This window comes from Osmia lignaria, chromosome 16, assembly GCF_051020975.1.
Source record: "Osmia lignaria lignaria isolate PbOS001 chromosome 16, iyOsmLign1, whole genome shotgun sequence".
NCBI lineage: Eukaryota > Metazoa > Arthropoda > Insecta > Hymenoptera > Megachilidae > Osmia > Osmia lignaria.
In genome coordinates, this window is record NC_135047.1 from 5,670,509 (window position 1) to 5,693,806 (window position 23,298).

The window sequence follows — 23,298 nt, forward strand, 5'->3', positions numbered from 1 at the left end:
CTCGAAATAGATTCGAATCAACTAGAGTAATTAATTTCGAAATCATGGAACGACAGAATATTCCGGTTTACAATTTTCACTTTGGTTTCCATTCGAATGTTAGATTGCAATCTGTTCCTTTGAAATATCAGCCACGTTACCTATAAATTGAAACCATCAGGGAAGTTCTATAGACACCATTATTGCGGTCATGAAATCTCATAAAATACCACGGTCATACGTTCTATCTTCGTGTTACTATTATTTTTAGTCATATTTTCACGAGGACTTCGTTTCCTCCATTACCGGACTGCTGATAACGCCGATAACGACCACCGATTTTTCTTGATTCCTCGTTTCCTGACCCGGAAGTTTAAAAGGGAAGACCGTTCGATTAAAAATAATACCTTCTTGCAATTAATATCAACAAATTAATAAAAAATATTTGCACTAAAATGTTCTATATTTTAATTAAAACCTAATCAAATTAGAATTATTTATCTAAATTAAATTTAAGTATAGTGTAAAATTTAAAAATTCAAAGACGCGTTTAACCCCTGGTATAGCTTTTCTATAGACCAACCTTTTACTTGGAAAACGACAGCCTTCCCCAATGGCTGATTCGAGGCCGAGAGGCAACTTCGCGGCTGAGTTTTCACGAGGATCAGCCTCGGCTGTAACTCGCGTTTCGAAGCCGCTTGCTCGATAATCCGAACTTCCTAAAAGCGCCCCTGTATATTTTCCGGCGAGTAACTTTCACCGTACTCCACCCTTCGCCCTCGCCTTCACGGTCCGCGATCTTTCCATGTGAATCTTTCCATCTTTCCGTTTTACGGGAAAACTGGGCGCAAGCTCATTTCCAGATTTCCCTTTACCGTCTTAAACGAACGAAGCACTCGGAACGAGATGGTTAGTATCGTCGGTAAATCGACGTTGGCTTGTTTACTAACCCATTGATCCCTAATACCATGCATCAATCTCTTCGTGGTTCCTGGCTTGTTTGGCAATGAAATGAAACTCTCGAGTGACCTCGTTTTTCTTTTTCAGGCTTTCCGACTTTTATTGCAAGGTAAAGCCTTTCGAAATTGTGGACTATCGAAAGATATCAAGTATTACAGAAAGTAAAGGGTAGCAAAATTGTTAAATTAAATTCAAATGAAATATAATGACGAGAGTCTGAACACGAAAGCATTAATTAGAAAATAAATTGACATGGTAATATTACATGGAATATTTCAAAGTTTCCGAGGATTTCGATCGTGCCACGTTCTACTCGAAAAACAGAGAGAAGTAAAGAGGATAAATTATAAATCCGAGTGTTGATTGAACGAGATACTGAGCGTAACGAATATTAAATTCTACGGTCTCCATTTCGTTCATTTATTTAAATTATCATTATTTCGGAAGTAATAACCGGCAAATAAATTAATTTGATACCACTCGAATTCGAGTGATATCTGTACACTCATGAAGGTTTATTAAATGAATAAAATATGAACGTTGGTACTGTCGTTTATCGCATAATATTCAGCTGAATTACTATTTGCGAGTGCAGCTTGATGAATAAAAGGATTCCGTGAAAATATTCCAAATCAATAAATCTTGATATATAATAGAAGTAAGATTAAATTTTCAAAAATTCATCTACGTATATTTTTAGGTCACCTCACTGTTAAGTGTATAATCGAGTCGATATGATCAGCCATTGGAAACAATCAATATTAAAAACAAGTTTCACTAAAAATCTAAAAATCTACAAAGTATCCCTATCAATGTATCCAAAATCTAACAAACTGAGGACAAAACACTTCCTCTTTTTAAAATCGTTACATGTAAAACTTGTTTCAAGTGAATCCTGACTTAGCTAGATTTTTCAAAACGCGGTTAGTATCGGATACAGCAGGGAAATCGGCCACGGTGCACAGAATTCGCGATACCGAATGACAAACGGGACCATCGCGCCCTTTGTAAACGTATGCAAATAGGGCAGGCTTTCGTGGCGGATTCGTGGTGGCGTGTAGTGAATCTCATCCGGTTCGAACGAGAAAAAAAAAAATGAGCGAACAGAGAGGAAAGGGGAGGAATAAATCGGTGAACATAGGGATTGTTCAAGGGCGGGCATACCGTGCATCTCCCATAATCGCAGAAAATACGCTGTAAATCTGACCACGACAACTATGCCGGGTATTCTGTGCTCGATACACCAGTCGTTTGGCTTTTACGTTTTGTGTTGGTGCACAAATCGCCGGGTATGTGCAAATCGTGAGTCACGTATTCCGCTTGCAACGTTATATTTCCGCGCTGGTTACTTGCTGGACCGATACCGAGTCCGCTCGGTTAATTTACCTTCTGCTGCTTTAAACGCCATCGTTCTAACTAGACGGTACAATGAGTCGGGAATTTGAACAGGTTTGTTAACTCTAGAACGTCCAACAGAGAGGCAAAAAATATTTGCAAACTTCTAAACGTGAATAATTATTTGAAAGGATAATTGTACTACTCTTATTTCACGAATATTATAATTCAATGAGATTTTCATTTTTTTTAACTTCATTCGTTCTTCGTAATTTATTTCGTTTGATTTTATAAATTTTCGAACGGTACAAATTTTAATCGGATCAAATTTTTAGAAAATCCGATTATCCGACGACACGATAAGAGGGTCGTACATCTTCAAGACTTATCGCAAAGTAATCCATTTGACGTGTCAGTCTCAACGGTGCACGCGAAGCTTAGGTTAATTGTTAGGTGCATAAATTTGAGCCGCGGTTGGGATGCGAGTCTTTCGTTCCGAATATTTCACCAAGGTAATCTGAATAATCCTTTCGACCCGCAATCTCGGTAATCCCTATAACACCCATTTCATTTCTATATTTTCTTTCTAGCCGTCCTTTAGGAAATGGTCTTCTCCTTTCAAGGATTGCGGACATTTCGATTAATTCCGACCATAAATTATCATGTTAAGAAGGATTCCAGTTAAAAGACTAACGAGTTTGAAAATTGAGAAGTACAAGTTTAAACGCAGAAATCTTCCATACTCAATAAAATAACATCATTAAACTAATAACTACATTTTAGTACCTCTTAGAAAATGTTTAAAAATTTTCGAGTAAAAATAATGATTTGTTAATAATAAAATAGAGAAAAACATTGCCATAAATTTTGATTCCGTTAGTCACAAATAATCCGATCACGCGATATCGCGTTCGTTAGCTTTATAACACGTTAGAATGTGTCAAAAATCCCATTTATTTAGTTCCACTCCCACCCGCTTTGGATAGTTTTCAAATTTGTATTATTAAACGATAATAATAAATAATTTAAAAAATCCACTTTTCAATTTGTTACATTTCATTTTTAGTATAATATTAACGCCACGAAACTATTTTTCATGTCATTTCATTCCTAAGTTACTCCATTATCTTATTTTTTAGCTACTGGCCACCATTGACCCCAACGAAAATTTATGATTATAACGTTCAGAATATAGGGGGAAGTGTGCTCTTGAATATGCATTTTAAAGTAAGTCAATATCTCAATTGGTTCCCAAGATATAAGCCTACAAAGCCCGGCGCTTAAAACCCACCCGAACGCATGAATGACTATTGAGATTCCTGGAAATTATCGTGACCTACTTTTTTCCCTGGAAGTGCGTACGCGCGTAGTAATCGTAGTAAAAAACATCTGACTCAGCGTCGTCGCTTGACCAGCACGTGACTTGGGGTAGGTCAGTGAATGAAGTGCGAGTGAAAGTTACAAGCGAGAGAGTGAGAGGTCCGAGTAAAATTATGCTTTGCTTTAAACTGCGATAACTCGGGAACCGAAAGTCATAGCAAAATGAAACAAAATGCGTATTAAAGAGGAAGAATGCACGCTTCTAATGACGTCAACAACAATATTCTACAATAACGAGATTTTGTTCTACACGCAAACAAAGAAACACTATTTTTAATAGACTTTTTGCTTCATTCTAGCTGCTTTCTTTTACTATATCGTTTGTAACAATCATAATTGTTATTAATAAATTGCTAACAATTATATATAATTGTATGATAAACAATATTAATTGAATAAAACATGGTTTTTAAAAACTCACATGATTATAGAGAGTGTTCGCGGCTAGAAGTAAATATCCTTTGAGGGAGTGGCAGCTGGGATGATTGTGAACAACTTTCTTCTTTACCACAACACTTATTTTTAAGTTATTAACAAAGAACACTGACTAATTAAAACACACGGGCTGAACACGGGAGTTTTGACTGCGAGAACCGAACTCGACCGTGGCCGGGAGCAAACTACTCGGCTCCGCGTCGTTTGTAAACACGACTTTGACTCATCCTTGATTTACAACCGACACGCTTTCAAACGATTCAACTCTGTATATGTTGTATTGAGAATTTAATAAACACTGTCATGTATCCATGAATATGATGCTTTATTCTTGTATCCTATTAATTACTCTATCAGATTATAATTTAAAAAATTAATCTCTAATATGTTAGAATTGCATAGATATCTACTGTCTAGCACGGAATAATTTGTTTAAACAATTTGAATCATCGAATCATCTCTGATTCCTCGTATAGAATGAACGTAGCGAAAGATTAATAAACTATTTTCCAACTGTTTATTCCCTACACATCTCCACAAATCTATCTCGAGTTATTTCCAATAAAAAAGTCGTCACGAATCAAACCGTGCTCCTCTGATAGGAGTAGAGTCTCGTGCGTCGACTTCCAATGCAAAAGTCTCCTGTTCATGAGCACCGCGATACGATCAGCCGGGTAATTTGTAAAATAGAAGGTCGAATCGTGCTGCTACCATCTCTCGGACATTACGTATTCTCTGCGTGGCCCGTGGGCGTGCAGGGGGTGGCCGCGGACTTCGCAGACGATGTAAATTGCGTGGAAATATTTCACTGGCGCTCCAGCGACGAAGCCGCAGGGCTGCCTTTATCACAGTATCGGTGAAATTCAAGTCCAGGGCCGTGGCAAGGGGGAAACGAAATTTATCATCGCTATTACGTTACCATTTCAAGCACGTTTGTGACCGACTACCTTATACTTCGATATATAACCGGCTCGCGGATACATTCCTACGTATTCGTTGCTACCACGTCCTATACCTCAGAGAATCTCGTGAAAATGCATATGCTTTTATCTTTCAACGCGACCCGACACGACTTTTCATAATGAAACTCCCGTCAATCTTTCTCCGCGCGGTTACTCGACATCACTTTTTCTTTTTTTCTTCCTTCTCACCCCTTCACGTAATTTCTACCGCGGATTCGTGATGAAAGTGTACCGTGTATTCCCAGAAAATACGCGTCATCGTCGAAGAAACTACGTTCGTTGCGATCCGCAATAACTGGACGAATTGCGAGCGCTAATATAAAAAAGAATGCAAATTGCTACGCGAAATGCACGCTGCTGAGGTATAGATTAAGCAGTTGAATAGAAAAAATCAAAAATTAAAATGCGTAGAAATGAAACGTGCAATATGAAACACCATTTAATTTGTCTTCTGATATTTTCTTTGCATCTCAAATCGTCTTAAAGAAATAGCTTCGTTTAATAGTACCAAATACCCAGTATATTTTCTTCATATTATGATAAAAAGATAAACCGTAAAAATTGCACTCAAAGTGCACCTAAGAGGTAGGAAAGAGGCTAATCTTGGAAATGTAATTAACTGGTAATCCAAGGAAGAGAGTTTCTGCTTTTAAAAACTAAGCAGTAATTATCATAATACATATCCTGCTGTATCGCTGATGCGGTGGATGACAAACTTACGATAAAAACAGTAATTCAACTTCCCAAGTACTTAACAATACAATATTTTCAGCTTTTAAACGAAGCAGTTTTATCCTCGTTTCAAGTTGGACTACTTCCCTCGAGAAACATGCTAGTTAAAAATCTAGCGAAAAGAAAACGTACGACTTCAATTAACTTCAGATAAAAGAATTTCCATAAAGAATTTGCAACTTCTCTTAAATGCAACCATCTTCCTATAGAAATATGATATAGAAATATTATTGATTCTTCATCATAAACCTTGCAAGGGTTTGCAAGGTCTACTGATTTCTTAGACATTCATCAGCAAGATCTCTCAAAACAAGTCGCTAACTCAACATGCATTCTATTTTTACAGTGATGCATAAAACGTATGTAACAGCATCGTCATGTTTCCCTGCTAACGAACCCCTTGGCAACGTGCTCGCGACGAGGGTCACAAAAAGAAAACGCTCGTTTGCTCGTACGATTTTCCTGTTCGCGGGTACTAGCGCATATTCCTGGGCCCTTTATTTATCTGCTGATTTTTCAACGCATGCGACTTATCGTTGACCCAAATGAAGGCTATTGTACACCATGAATAAATATTCGACAAAATAATGATTCAAAGACAGAGAAATTGGGAAACAAATCAAAGAGCTTTCTTGACGTGCTATATTAATTATTTTAGATTTCCATGATTATTATTCCGATCGACGACATATTCTCGTACAAGAAGTTAAGGCGAATCGCGTTGAACTCGCACAATTGCATCTGAAGGCGAACGACGCGGCACTAAAGCAATAAACGTACGCCCCGACCGTGTACCGGAAACGAACAATGCAAGAAATAATATTGCATGCGGCTGAAGCGACAAGGGAGGTGGTTTACGAGGTGAAATTGCAGACGACAGGATAATGAACCGAACGCCGTGTGTTCGGGAACCATCCAACGTCGCGTTAACTTTGCATCAGGATACATCCACTTTCGACGACAGTACCCGTACCTCTGTCACCCTTTCGTCTGGCGTGTTACATTATTCGAGGGCGACACACGTTTCCATCCCCCGACACCCAGTTCTCATTCAGCACGTAACACCGTCGTCGGTGGTCCTCGAATTCGTCTTCAACTTTCTTGGTAGAATTTCAATTGCTACGCGGAAACGACCCTGACTAAACGTTTACTAGATTACTTTAGTTAGCTAATTTTGATATCCTAAATATTCCTTCAAAGACTTCTGTAATAATTTCAAATTATACCTATTTCCAAGAGGAATTCTTTCACTTATCTAATTAAGAATATTCAGCAATTATTCTAATTTGAGGTATGGATAACTTTGACTGCAGCATTGAGAATTTTTTGAAGAATAATAGAGTGAGTGAATTTTCTGAACCTTTACACGATCGATTAATGATTCGATGGGAACATTTATTGACGTCTAGAATACGTATCGAGGATGGAAAACTCGTCCTGGAGGGTACAAAGTTCCCTGACGCTCTCGAAGCACGTTCGACGGACTGTATTTGAACTTTCGTTTCGCGATCTTTGAATTTCAACGAGACCACGTTTCGTTCTTTTCTGTACACGTATAGAACGCGTAGCTTGGAGTCGCGAAACTTGAATTTTGATGTGATAGATGGGAACGGTGTAACATCAAGATTAATACAATATAACTTTCAGCAATAAAATGGCAAAAATAATTGAACACTTTAAATTTAGCTTGTAATAATTTTGTCAAAGGAGTTTTAAAATTCTCTCTTCTACCTGTTAATTACAAAATCAAGGTTCGCTAATATGTTTCGGCCGGGTCAAAGGGAAATTCGTTAGCGACTGTATGCTTAAATCGAAGTTACCCGAACAAACAAAGTTCGTCAGCACACCGGGTTGAAGTTGTTAGACAGTACGTCGGCGAAAGTTCAAGGCCCTTATCGTCTCTTCCTGTGCGGGCTCACGTGCCAGAGTTTCCCGATGTTTCCGGAAACAGCAAGTTACTGTCGCTAGAGGTTGTCGATTAGCATTGTGTCCAAACTGGAACACTACAGTCGATGTTCATCCCATCGAAAGTTCACTACAATTCGGTTACCCGTTTTTTCTTAAAAAGAACTCCACAATTATTTTATAAAAAAATGAACTAGTCTAAGATGGATAAATTTCTAAAAGGTTAAATTGATATATTCATTTCCATGTTGCGCAGACAAATGATAAAACTCTACAGGTGTTATTTTATCCCGATGTGTCCCAGTGGTACCGTAAAAATATCATTAATTACCTAAAAGCTTGATTGCAAGAAGTGCCGGCTCGATGGTGGCGCAAAAAGAGCGTGAATTTATATCGCGTTACGCGGATAATTTATTTTTCAAGAAAAAGGAGATTCCGTTCGCGCTCACGGTTCGCGGAGTTTATCCTATTAATTCAAATTTATTGGATAAAGTACGCGTGGCTGAACGCGTTCGGACGATTCAGAAGTTATTCGGCGTAAATCAAATCCTTTACGGCCGTCAGATGCAAAAGTCGTATTCTGAAACAATGCCTTCCAAGTAATGTCCCTTTATCCGGATTCCCTAATGCCGACGGGACGAGGGAAAAAATCCACTCTGCATTTCCTTTCTCTTGGTCGATTCGCTTTTCCGCGCCTCTCTCCGATGCACTTTCCAAACATTTCCCGAAGCGTATTCACGCGATGCAGCTAGCGAGCGAAATCGACGAAAGAATGCCAGCTTTTAATTCGATTCCTAACAGAATTCCGATTCTTCCAGCCAATGCGACCCGTAAATAATGCATTCGCCTAGCTACCTGGCTGAGCATCGTCTCCTTTAAATCTAGCATGCACCGAGGCGCGACCGTGAGAATCGCAGGCGAAAAAGGAACGGGAAAGAATGCTAAAGCAAACGGCAGAATTCAAGGAACAGTTGCTCTCTTGGTTTATAAACTATACCGTGAATTGTGGTTTGTTTTCTTGTGTACTTTATATTTTTGCTTACTCTGAATATTATATTTTATTTCAACATGAAATCTTTGACGTTTATTGCATTTTGTTATCTTGCCCTTCGGTGGTTTCTCTTTGAAACGTGGCTTAAGCGTCCATGGTATGCGATAAAATAACTATCCAATGGGGTATCGAGGCTCCCTGAGCCTGGAGGGTCTATTACGATCCGCATTCCCTTTAAGAGAAACTTAGGTATGAAGTAACGCTAACTGGTTATACGATAAATTTATTTACTTGATAGAAGATAAAATCGCTTTATGGTGTCGTGTAATTTCTGGCTGCTTGTAATATACTGTATACGGCATTTATATTTGCCAGATATTCGCATTCATGAGAGTTTAATAATTGTAAAATTCAATTAAATTACGCGAATGTAAGATAGAGAGCCTTGGTGTACGTATCTCATTTGCAAATTTTACTAAGTACATTGATCAATTTATACGAGCTCCTCAGAATCAATTCTGCGGTTCATGAAATTGGTTATTAATTAGAATTTCCAATATAAAGAACGTATTAATAGATGAATTTTATTTCGAGAAATTTGAAATATCTGGAATACCACTTATGTCTGACCATAGAGATACCTATTCTACTTGCCGAACTAATTCTTTCCTTATTCTATTTTTCTGTGAATTTTCAATTAAATTTTCATTGCAATTCCAATTGCAACTTCCAGTCACAACTTTTTCAAAACAATAGAAACAGATCATCTTTTTTAAATACCTTAAGTACATACCGAATACTTGAATTCCAGAAATCAAAGAAAACATCGATAACATGAACGAAAACCTCATAACCGGATCCAATAAAGGGATCCATTCTTCCATGGGAGGACGCACGAACGCCAATTACCTCGTGCCCGTAGCTAACCCAGCCAGCGAATGAAAGAAAGAAAGGAACCGGTGAAATGGTCACCAGTCGAATAAGCTCCGGCAAATAACTGGCTCGCAAACATTCCCGAAGGATAGCCGTTGCAATCGGCTTTCAATCGACCAGCTACTACGTGTGCTTCATGTTTGGCCGTGGCTTCCTTCAATGGCGTTGATTAGTAACTACTTTCGGAAGTAAACCGTGCTCCATACGCTCGTAAGACGAGAGAAAGAAGTAAAAGGGAGGAAAGAAAAATGGAAGACACTGGTCTTAGCAGTAGCTACCACATTTTCTATTTTGTAGAAGTAACCGAAGGGTTCTTATTTCTACACCAACGCGTTCTACACTGACACTGTCTATGTATAGACAGTTCAGACCTGTACGTGGAAGATCGTAACGAGCAAAGGGTCGACTACGAAAAGGTAGAAATTAAATTTTAGCGCCGCCATGTCGGCTGATTCGAACGAACCGAGAGAAGGTCAGTCCATTATCGGTCAGAAGGAGGATCGTTAAATCATTGGCACGACGATGGTGGCAATTTCGGTTCTCGCGGTTCATTAGAGCGACGCGGGATACATCGTTCGAAATGAACCGCATCGAACGGTTCGTTGTTAGCAGAATTCCGCGACAATCGGATTATCGTAACGTCAAATTGAGAGAAGATTTTCTGCTTCCAATTCGTTGCTTTAACCTGCAGTCAATTCTTCTGCATTTACGAACGAGATATAATGGTACAATCTCTTTAAGATAAACGCGAGTATCAAAATTTCGTATCGAAATTCAATTACATGGGTTTTCTATTAAAGGTGGAAAAGAAACGTTGTAACGAACCATGAGGAGGTAACGAAATTGCGACGTTATCAAACCGATGATTACATTTCCTAGAGTTCCGACATGTCAGATGCTCCAAAACTATTTCCAATTATCCTAGATCGCTGGGGGATCGGGAGCAACTCGACCGTCCGCGACCACGTTTTCCATAATCCTGAACCGTGGCCAAGGGACCGTGCAGAATTCCATCCGGGAGAGGTCAAAGCAGTACCGACGACATCGAGAAATTCCCGCACAGATGAAATTTCGCTGCAGAATTTAAAATGGTTCGTTAGTATACCATCTGGCTTCCGACGGATCTGCATGTGAACCGCGATTCTCGTTGCCTCTCCTAGGGACGCGCGTGTAACCGTGGTCATCGTCTGTAAACACGATGCATGGAGCCGTGTAATATTCGATATCACGGCCGGATAGACAGCCGGTCATGTCAAAGGGATTTTTCTGATCGAACGTTCTTTGTAAGAAGATCGAGTCCGCATCACCCTGTCTCTCCTCTTCGTTCATAAGCCTCGGGATACCAGCTTGCAAACTAGCGGAAGACTCTCGGCGAGTATTACAAGCGGAACGGGGGTCTAATAACCTCGCATGTCCGAAACGCAAACAGCTTTGTCGAAGGGCAAACAAGTCTGGCCAAGATTTTAAGAGCATGCCTTCGGGTATGGTTTCTAAGAGCTTATATACCGTTTCATGATGATATTTTAACACGCTGACTATTATATCACTGATGTAATAGATTAAATTTGTATAAAATTAGATTACTTTGTAAGAGGATTCTTTGGCAAACATGGTGTGACAGTAAAAGTGTTAATAGCGACGTTGGCAAATGTTTGTAATCCGGATCACCGTTTCGACTTCCTGTAAATGTTTTCTGGATTCTTGAAACCCCACCGTGGATCGTTTGAATGTTACGAAACAACATTTCTGGCGATGAAACCATGTACCTACACTGTCTATAGACATTCCAGCAATTTAAACGTCCCAGTAAAATCCAAGGAATTGTGATTCAGTTTTTAAAATATTTCTCTGTCGCAATTGATACAGAAAAAGTGTCACACATACAATCATCAATTCCTTGTGAAAACACGGTGATAGGGAAACAAAAAGGTCTTCTTACGACTCCATTTTCATTCACTCGACAGTCTCCTTCCACCGTTTCGTACAACCAATTTTACGTAACTATCTCCAAGCCCTTTCTACCTTCACTGTAAGAAGCGTGATTGAAATTATGTCGGAAGAACGAGTTCCTTCTAATTAAAGCAAGCGTTCGTGACTGTATTCAATGTTACACGTTCTCGCAACGTCGTCCTCGATCATTTTAACTCGGAAGACCGATTTCAATGAACATATTTCCCGCGCGCATATCGACGCTTCGTTTCATTCTGTAATCGTTCTTCTCCGCTGAATTTCGCATTTCCGTTGCGAATACAAATGGCAGGCAAGGTAACGGAAACGAGTATGGAAGAAAAGCATCGACTGAGAAAATTCAGTCAAAGGAATCACCTTGGCTAAAGGCAACTTGAAAAGACTGGCAACCCTACGAGCCACTTCTCTTTTCGTCGTGGTAAGCTCACCATCCGTCGACCAGAACGCGAAAAATCTGGCCAAGACTTGGCTACAAATAAACTCTCCAATTCGGTTTTCCTCTTTTTCCCAGAGACGGCTCGAGAAATTGTGTTTCACGAAACTCCGAGAACTGGCCGTTTTACAGGGATAGAATTTTCATACGTACTCGAGAATCGAGCTTCTCATTGAAAGTTAGCAGCCGGTTTTTCTGAAAGTTTCTCAATGCTTAATCTTCGACTAATTGGGCGGAAATGTTTTGTCACGGAAGCGACAGTGTCGGTTTCATTCATGAAATATTTGAATTGAATATGGAAAAAAGTCATTACGATTCGAAATTCTTTTGTGACTTTTGGCCCACGATGTATCATATTAACAATATTAATTATTAAATTGGTTTCCTTAGTGATTGATGTTTTCACTGTGGCAATTTTTAAAAGATTCAAAAGATCGAAGATGAGACAAGACAAGTCTATAAATTTCTCAGTAACCCAATCTTTTCGCGATAAAATTTTCACAAGCTCACTTGGAACGAATCAATTATTACTCTTCCTGTTAAGAGACCTGCTTTTCCAACTTCAGTATCATTCCTTCTCCTTTCAATTTTTATTTTCAATAAAAATTTAAACCATACGAATCGAACGAAACAAAGTGCTACACAAGAACTTAAAATATTTAATTAAATAACATTCAGTCGCTCGTTACTATTCCCGATTGCACAAATTCCTTTATGGAGGTAGAAAAAACTTTCCAACACTACATGTACTATAATGCACAAAAGCGAGAATCTCCGGAATGCTAGTGTTTCAAAGTGACTAACTGACAATAACAAATGCGAATGTGTATTCGTACGAGTACGAATGCGTTTTCAAAGGAACTTTGACCCGAGTTCAGTAAGCAGAAGTATGGCACACAAAATAATATGTGGTTCTCGAGTATATTAAACCAAAAATAATTTAAGGGTAGAAAATTGAAAAGGTCGATAATTTTAAAATGAAATAAAAATTTTTAGAGTAAAAAAATTGAAGTCTATACTTTTGTCAGTAGCTCGGATCATTGATTTTGCTTCGCACCATCGCAAATTAGGTACATTAAACAAGCATTAAAGTTCCTTTTCACCGGACAGAATTGTTCTCTCCATCGATTGCAGCTAAAAGCATTTCGACAGATGGCATTCGAGGAATTCGCAGTGTCGTTGCTGTGATACGGAAGCACGTGACATCTAACGCATGGATAAAGTTCAATTTCGCTCGCACGTGTGCGTTTTAGGTTATAATTGAAATTCTTACACCGACACTGTAATTCGTGAGCTCTTTGTGCCGTCGCGTTGCTCGACGCTCTTTCACCGATTCTCTTCAGAGTCGGCCAACGCGACCGAAAAATCATCATTTATTGCTTCACGACGGTCCATCGAGACGGGATTAGAAATTTTTTCTCCTCTACCTCGGAATCGACGAACGCTTTGTAACCGGTCCGATTAACCGGTGGAACAATGCCCTGTCTCGATCGGGCTTCTGTCTTTTCCTCTTCCGTAAAAAGGGTCTCGTTTCGAAAGGATCGATCGTCGGGAATTCGTTCGATCAAAACGACACGGTACACTCGAAGATCTTTCTCCTTGGATAAAAGCACGACGACCGGTTAACGACGTGATTTCGTATCTTTTGTCCTGGCCTCTCGATAATTTCGCGATCTATGACTGCGAGCCGGCGTGTCGGTTGTTCGTCAAACTTTTTATCACCCGATCGAGTCCGCCTGTTTGCCCGTGAAAAGCTTTAGCTTTTGAAGTTTTAATCAAGTCAGCACAAAGACGCGCGCGATCGTCAGCCGCAATCGAGCGGAATAATATTTAACGGAGGGTGGAGTGTCTCTTACCCCTCTTTCATTCTTTTGTACTCGATACGCGTCGTCGATGGAGAAATTTATCAGTCGTTTCATAAAATCTTCATAAAAGTTATTAGTACCCGAGTATCCGTCGAGTGACTCTTTTTTATTACAATCTACGATCAGAATTTAGTGGAGTTTCGAAAAAAGCAGAAATTTTATATTAAAATAAACGTATTACTCGACAGATATCGTAAACTAGAATTTCGTTCACTATATATTTTATCGAAAATAGCCAGTTAATTTTCACAGTGCCAGAAGGTACATAGAACTACCAATATTATTCCTTCTTCGTTCGACCAATGTTGTTTTCAGTCGAGTTTCAAATTTAAAACATCCTGTTTCGGTTTCGGTGTCCACGGTAAAGCAATGTCAATGTCCAGTTTGTCCGGCTGGCGATCCATGTTTCACCGGGGAGATTTATTTCAACGGCCGGAAGCATTTCTTGCTTCCGCTTGGCGGGAAAAAATGTACAGTCAAAAACAAAGGGACGTTGCACCTATCGTATCGTTCGCGTTCAAACGCGCACCGTACTCCGGCTATCATCGTTAATTCCGTTTATCTTTCATTCGTTTCACGCGATTCGGACAATATAGTTGTCAAACATAGGAACAGGGTGTGAAATAAATAACTAAAAACTCCCGGGTTTATAAAATCTAATAAAAATTTTGAATAATTACTTGGAATTTTAAATAAACTTGAAAAAAGTGATGCAGGTCAACGATAAACGAGTCGGGTTAAGAAACTCGGAGAAATTCCCGGTACCCGAAAACATAATCGAAATTTAGAATTCTTGATACAAGAACAGAACAGCCACAGCAGAGATATTTTCCGCGACGAACAAACAGCGGGAAAGTCACGTCCCCGTCATAAACCAAGCTCTGTTATTCGCACGTCTCTTGTTTCCGCGAGCACGCGTCAAAAAGTCGTTTCTAGCAACGCTCGAACATCGCCCGATGTTTTCGTCGGTAGCTTGAAAATTTCCCCTAATAATCTCTAACAGTCTCTCGCAACTTTTCCGCGTAGAAGACGATTCAACGAGGTGGTCTTCAACCTCGTCTCGAACTTCACGAAGCTGGCGGAACGCGGCAGGGAAAGAGAGATTTTCCGGGAAATTATTAACTTCGTTGCGCCGGTCCTGTCGACTAGCAAATATTAATAGAGCAGCGAAGAAGTCGTGGAGGAAAACACGTTGGTACACGAATATTCCGTGAACGACAAATATTAGGCGAGGGGTTGGCAAGATTTTGTACAACTCGAAACGAGACGAGACGAGACGAAAGTCTCGGTAAGCTGAGCGGCCACCGCGTCGCTTTCAGCCACTTTCCGGCTAAAACTTTCGGTTTATTAAGAGAAATTCGGAAACTTCTGCTTCTTTTGTTATAAGTTTGCTGACTTACGCGCGACGACCGTCATGCCAGCCAGAACGCATAACTGGAAGACGAAAAATACGCTCGAACGAAACTACGTTTCCTACCGCAACCGAACGGAGAAAAAGCCTTTGCTACTCCAAGACTTTGTTTCTTTTTAACCCATTTCTTCCGATTTCTCTCCAACAACGCTATTTCTATGTACGGTTCAGAATACACTGAATCGGCTAAAAGTAGAATATCGAAACCCTGCGATAGAAGGTTGCAGGATTATTCAATATAAGATAAAAGCACATTTTTGATATTTCTGCATATTTTACGATCGTTCTTAAAATAGAAGAAAAATTTAATTTTTTAATCAACAGAAAAGCTGAGTGTATTCTGAATCCCTAATTGTGATATTAATGATATAACCGATTTCGAAACATTGAAATTCTGAGCTAATTTCATGACATAAAAGTTTTACAAAATAACACTTGCAATATATCAATTTGAAGCTTAAATATTGAAAAAAATTACTATTTAAATTCTTCATTGATACCTTCGGTATAAAATGATTGGTTGCCGTTTGTAACAAGTAATGACCAACTTCGAAACGTATATAGTTTAACAGGATTTGATGACAGAAAATTATCGCAAAATAGCACTTACGATATACCAACTCAAAGCTTAAGGATTTAATGAAAATGTCTACATAAATCCTGCTGAAAATACATGCGAGCACGTTTATTTTCCAAGCACGAGGAAAGAGAAACCGAGAAACGCGAGAGCAGATTTTCGACGGCACTCGCCGACGACTTGATGAGGATATTATTCTGAAAGTTTCTACATACCTTGGAAAGGGTGGTAGGATGCGGATAAAGGTTGACGAGGCAGCTCTGTCGTCTGAGTCTGTAGTCCCATCGTGTCTCCAAATGTGGAATTTCCATGGTGTCGCAGATGCTTTGCACATGGGAGGCAGTGTGCGCGCTTTGAGGCCCAAAAATCGCCGCAACTCCGCTCCGCAGCAAATGGCACACTGAAATCAAACACGTCGCATCATGTAAATAGAGTATTTACTTTTTCGATTTGCCGTTAGCCATTCCGTGAGCCGTGTAAATGGGTCGAATCAATATTTACTTTGTCAAAGATTTATAGTCAAACGGCACCGTTTCTTAATTTGACTTTGTAAACTAGCAGAAATATTTTGAAATATGTTGCAACTTTCTGTGATTTTTTCAATTGTTACATTGTAATTTATTTTTCAGAATTAAATTAAATTGTTTGTATTTTTGATTTGCAGCATTTCAAAATAAATTGTAAGGAAATTAAATAATTTCAAGCTGCTTTATATGAATTAATAAAGTATGCTTCATTTTCAATTTCAATAATAATCTGATAATATAGATTAGAGCAATAAAGCTGATTTTACCTTAAATAGTATAAAAGAAAAAAAATATCTGGTAACAGTATGTATCATTTTCAAAAGCGTACTTTTATGAAGCTACAAAGAGATCATTTTTCATTCACCCCTTTTTAGTGTCATGTACGAACATGAAATAAAATGAAGAAAACCATATCACATCTTCATGTATCAAAGGGCGAGACTTTTGGAATGTACAAAGTAACTGTCGCTCGAACGCCATTATTGATCACCTAATATGATATCAATCACCTAAACTCCCGAAACTTTCGCCATGTAAACTTTCCACTATATCCTGTTTCCTATCTCCAGTAAACTTATGGGCGCACTGTAGACGAAGTATTGCATTCCTCTTTGCCATTAGATCAACCCATCTTTGCGCTTAGTTTATTGAACGGATCTTTCTTTTATAATTAATCCTCAGTTTAATTATCGTGGGAAAATTCTTTTCTGTTTGAAAAATTTTCTAAATTGTTAATTGGGACTTAAATTTTTACCAGAAGATTAGTGACATAATAGGTCCTAATTTCAATTAATTAGGCCCCAAATAGCTATTACTCCGATTATAATTTCTCTCCACCCCTTTTTATTCCAAGTAACAGGGAAGAGCAGGTTTCTCCCCGAGGGAGACGGGGATCGTTAATTAACGGGGTATTAGGGTAATTGCGTTAATGCGCCTCGAATTTAATACATTTCATAACAACGACGCATTGCGCCGGCTACAAGGAAACAGATTATTGAATGCCAGTCACTCGTAATTAGTCAGGATAGATAATATTTTGTAATTGGATGTGTTTCCCTTATTAAAGGTGTCCATCCCGGCATCGGCTTTCGCTTTTACTTGGAGGTATAATTGAAACTCCTAACGAGTCTACCATTTTCCACGACGCTTCTTCCTCGTTTTACAATATCACCGGCAAAGTTAGTCGAATTATTCGTCTTCTGATTAATTATTTCGTAGTAAGCTGAGCTGAATCCGTTTCGCTGCCCCGTCTCTTCCTCGAGGACAGCTCTTTCAGATCCTTTGAAGGATTTAAAGGGAGAGCAAAGAGGATACGGCAATCTGTGATTAACGATAAAGACATCTACCAGCGTTTCGATGACGTTTGCAAACACAGCCTGAATATTCGTTTTAATTAGGAAAGAAGCAAAGTTGCAGAGATTCAGGGTATCAAGTGTGTTACATAGTAAAAACAGAATTTTAATTATAAAGTGGAACACAGAAACATTGTATCGTTCGTGTCAGCTTGTTGCAGCTTCCACAAATATTTTTTTAATAAAAATATACCTGTCTTCATTGTTTGACAACAATGAACAAGTTGGAAGGCCAATAGAATATGGGCAGTGGTGCTTCAATTAAAATTGAAAAATGAAATCTTTGAATGGAAAAAAATGTTATTGTCAAATAAATTTCACGAGAGCAGTTTGAAAACGAGTCACAAGCGAGTGGTGCAAACATGTCCTGTCACCAATGGGGAAAGCTTGACTCTACCGTTGTCTTTTGATCATTTATTCCATGGAAACCCACCTAATGTCCCCTGCAGGCAAAATTTTCCCTCTACAAAAGGATCCGGCAAGGGTTTCCCGCTGGTTTCCCGGTTGGTACTTACCTGCATCCTCTCAATCGGAATCTCTATAATCGGTCGGCAAAGTCAGCTTTGCCGGGCGGTCTCAAACCTCAAAGTAATTGCGGACAACGCTGGCGGCGTTTTAAGGTTGAAGCACGATATGCGCCATATTGAAATTCCAGATGCAATTTCATTCGACCGCCCCGGGGCCGAGCGAAAGCTCGCTTCCAAGCGAAAACCTATCGAAATACGAGCGTTCGCGTGTCAACAAAAAGGGAAAAGGAAAAGCTCGCGATGCCGGTACACCGTTCGCTATTCTGTTTATTTAGCTACCTGTAAAAGTGAGACGACCCTGGTGAAACTAATGGAAAAAAGGCACCCAACGATTTTTACCGCGGTGCACCGAATCACTGAAAAGTTATCCCGTTCATTGGGGATCCCTAACGCGAACCTACAAACTCCTGTTTCCCGAGACAAATATATACGAAGCGTTTTCGTTTGCTCGACCGAAACCAGTCTGTATTCGACAGAAAGCAACCGAATGTTTTTCGGGAAAAGTAATCCGAAAAGGTTCTCTAGGAACATACTCTTCCTCCTTCGCTCGAGATAAGGATAGGAGAAAATGTTTTAAGAACAACAGCTAGGGAAACGTACTTCAGAATTTTCCGAGATCATCGATTCGCGATCTCGTTACGGAAGCAATGGAAGCACTTCGATGCTTTTTGCAATGTGGTGAGAGAAGAAATACGAGATAACATGGTGAAAGTTTTGTGTTTCCATATTTTCTTGTACAGTTGTTACCATGATAGGAAAATAAATTCTATCGTATCTAAATAATAATTTTCTGTCACAAAAAATTTCAACCTCTTTCTCCTAAAAAAAATTACTCTCCTTAATTGTGTTGTAAATCTAATTACTCGAAATGTGGATAAATTTGATAGAAATATTGTAGAGAGGAAAATGTTTTATAGATCGAATTGTTATTCACCTCACCAACGACTGTTCTTCTTAAATTCCTTATTGATTATTCAAGATTATACTCCTCCAACTCACACATTTTTAAGCGCATATATCTACTCTCAATTTTCTGAAAGTTAATTCTTATTCCTTCGGTGTCGAAGGAAACTTTGTGAATCTCCGATCGAGAGAATTTTCGTGTCGTTTTTACCCGGAAAGCTGGAGCAGAGATACGACACGTCGCTTCCTTAGCTCGTTTCCGAGATTTCCTTGGGTATCGATCGATCGATACTTTGTAAAACCGGTCAAATACCCTTAACATAATAATCAACGATACGACCGCGAGGAAAGCATCCCTTCCGGCCAGTGGATATCGGCCCGGTTAATAGGCTACTCTATTTTACGAGCGAAGACGGCGAGGGTGCAAAAAGGGAGACACGAAGGGTGAGAAAATCTTGGTTATAGACGTTTATAGCTTCTACTCTATTGAGCCCTGATCGGTGATGCGGCTGAAAAAAAATGGTGGATCGCGCGATGGAAAGCACGTGGAGCGTATCGAGTTGTAAAACTCGACCCGCTGTTGACTCGGAACAATGTAAATCGCTGTGAAAAGGATGATCGACTATGCTGGTCGTGCAAAAATGCCGGTATCGTTCATGTTGTTTACCTTATGTGCTCTTTTGCCTTTTTTTTCACGCGTATTGTATTCGGTCTGCGTACAAAGAGATCGGTTGCCAAAAATTCTACACCTGTTCCGTTCCAAGGTTGTGCACCGATTGTATGAAAAAGTTAAAAATTAAAGAGAAAAAAAAAATGATAGATGAATTCTATCATCAAAAATTATTTTTTGGATTATTAAAGTGTTTGTATTAAACGATCGAGAAAAGCGCGATGTTGTTGCGAGAAAGATCGAGGCAACTTCCGTTTTTCAACAATAGCGTGGAGGAAAATGCAAACGCAAGAGCCGCGACGCAGGTGTGGCTCCGTGTACGCCACAACATCCGTGGCTAGAAAGGTATATGCACGGTGCGGTTTATGGAAATTTACACGTAAAACCGCGATAATTTTGTAGCACGCCGGGGTGTCGCTAGACGAGGACTTCCGGCTATCGCCGTAAAGTTTCGGCCACGCCACCGCTATTCCCGCTGGCCATTTACCGGTCGACGAGTAAATTCTGATTAAATAACAGCAATTAACAGTGGCGGGCCAGCGATTAGATCGCTTCAGATTTAATACAGCGCATAATTAATCGGCCAGGTGAAATTGAATTACGACCGATTCATCGTATTACTAGGTGTAACGGGATTTCGTACCGCCACACGCGAAGGTTAATTTTTTTCTAATTCTATTTATCCTCAATTAGCTGATTAGCTTTCTTTTGAAATAGGTTCCTTTGATTTTTACAAAATTTGGAAATTTTTTAGATTTTAGATTAGATTTTCACGACTGATAAAAATAATTTTTTTCTAATGTATTTAGATAAATATTTAAAAATTCAATATTATTCTGTGATGAACATTTGTTTTTAAGAATTTTTAAAGAAATTTCTAACAGAATCAAATGTATGAAATATCTGTCACGCGTCATCGATATCTGGCGAGGATTAAGCGATCATATCGGTAGCTATTGCTGTCAGAAACGTGCTCTCAATTCTATGAAACGCGGAATCGTCTCGATACAAGATAGCCGACAATCAATACCTTATCGAGCGGGGTTCGCGCTGGAAAAATTACAGCTAGAACCCGGGAACGTTTGAAGCACCGTTTTCGAAGTAGAAACGATATCTTTCCGCACGCTCGAATAAACACACTAACCAGAATAAATTCAATTCTGTTACCTCGCCTGTAACTGGGTCCATCCAATTCCCGCATCTCCGTATCTAAGACCCATTTACGTCGAGAAACCTACTGTTCCGCGACCTGAATCCAGCTGAAATCGATCACGCGCGTCCTCGAACTCGACGAATCCAATCAGCGTGTCGCGTTTGTTTATCACGCAAAACGTTGGATTATGCTAATTTCCACGATACCGGTTGCGCAACTCCCGACCCGCGATATCCTACGCATTTCTGAGAGGATAACGAAAGAGAGAGACGGCAAAGACTGCCGGATGCCAAACAGCTTGAAGAGTGTTTAATCCTTTCGCAATGAGGAACAAATTATCCTTTAATCTTCCTCGTACCATGCTCCTTCAACATTTGACTGGCATATCCCAGAGGAGTTGCTTTCCTGTTCAGACGGGATCGCGTCAACCTCCACTTAACTTCCTTGATGAGAGAAATTCGAGCTTATAAATTAGTTAAAATTACTCGGAACTCAGGAGTTATTGTACCGGGACGATTCATTACGTGTTTTAAGTCGAATTTAATGTTTTGATACTATGGTTTAAACGCATGGAATTTTAGTGGACCAGAATTGAAATATTGTCTGAACCCCATTGTTAGAATTAACTTCCTGATAATACTTTATAAAGGTACTTGAAATTGTAAATAATTTTCAGATTTTCACCAACTTTTAGCCGAGTAATTTGAATAAAATAAAATGGTAAAATCGATTCGAAATGCGAGCAATTTTTCTGTAAGACATTTCATTCCATCGCGAAGAGAAATACGTCTCGAATGATAATGACAGACGGTTCAGCTTAGCGCGAGTTTCAAACGCGTTTAGCAAACGAATGGCTTCGTTAAGCGGGATTTACGTTTAAACGTCGATTCGTCGAATATTCCAACGTGCTTCTCCACGGTCGAGGGATCGATACTCGCGCGGGTGACGTGTCCTTTCTTAAATGAAGCGGCCATTGTCGCGGGAGGACGTGCTTTATCTATTGGCGCGCGATTCTCCGCGATAAGACGACTACGTCGATGAAAAGTCGAAGAGGAAAGAACGAAGGGCACATCGAAGATGAAACTAATTTCCTCCTCGATGCTGAGACGCTTTCTTGTAAACCGGTGAATCGCGTTTATGGGTCGCGTTTGTACCGGAGAATGTATGACAACTTGAGAATCGCGATATTTCAAGAAATCACAGAAAAGTCGAATACAATTTCTTAGATCCAGCGAAAACACTTCCCTGCTCTTCTCGAGTTGTTTGAAAAATAATGGTGTCACAAATTGTAATATTTCTTTTTACTATTAAATTACATATTTTCCATACTTTGCTTGATTTATTAAATCAATTTACATAGTAAACAACTTCTTGTCATTATTATACAACGTTGTTTGGACATTTTAAGATAGTATCACGTTGCAGAAGATGTCACGTACAAATCTCTAAATGCAATATTACCAGTGCAAACGTGCATACTGTATTTTAATAAAAAGTGTACTAATGGAAAATATGTAATACTGGCAGAAACAATAAACTGGCTATACAAATGATTTTACGGTGTTTTTTCTTTCAAAAGCATTCATCGCTTCAAATGAAAAATAAAATCGTTTCGAATTCTCTGAATTTCTCCTCGCTGATGAATAATTTTTATACGCGTGTGTTTCTGAATTAGAGTAGAAAACACATTCACCAAGGATTTACTCGTTTACATACGTTTCGGTAGCAAGAAATTGCATTCTACGAACGGAGAAAGGGTTCTAATTTAAAAAACCAACATGTACAAATGCAAATATGTATATAAATTCATTCTACTTTTGCGTTCACCTATTCGTTATATCTAACGTGTGCATACCGCCTGGCTCTCCCCTAAAAGACCGAGATTATCTTTCATAATGATTATCTAACTTTTTATTCGCACAGACTGCAATTTTTCCAGACATTACACGAAAAAAGGAAATAATAAAAGCTACCGCGAAATATGGTACAGACATGATGGTTGGAAACTTCATCAAATTCTAATTAAAATTCAAAATTTCCATGAAAGAAAAATAGAAAAGTACGATCACTCATTTCTGAGTTGAAATTTTATACATTCTACGTACTTGAAATTTAAGATTAGGAAGAAAAAGTGGTTGTAACATTTCAACTTCGTCATTTCTTGTACTTCACGTATGAAAGTTTTCAACTTACACCACAAACAGAAAGATTTCTGAATTTACGAGAGAAGGTGACGACGGTTTGCTATTCTACTTATCAGAATCTCGAGCAAATTCCTTTGCCCGTGCAATTCGAGCATC

At 39.1% G+C, this 23,298-nt stretch overlaps 1 protein-coding gene across 11 annotated transcripts in view; it reads right to left on the bottom strand.

Moving 5' to 3' along the window:
* The window catches only part of KaiR1D (Kainate-type ionotropic glutamate receptor subunit 1D), a 168,464-nt gene that overhangs the window by 53,468 nt on the left and 91,698 nt on the right, over positions 1-23,298 (bottom strand). For 10 of the 11 annotated variants that reach the window (XM_034317627.2, XM_076692912.1, XM_034317629.2 and 7 more), the window contains exon 4: positions 16,082-16,266. In XM_034317627.2, the coding sequence (XP_034173518.1) occupies positions 16,082-16,266 (185 nt within the window). Of the gene's footprint in view, positions 1-4,075; positions 4,195-16,081; positions 16,267-23,298 lie in introns of those variants that run through there. The other variant, XM_034317635.2, reaches the window with a different exon arrangement.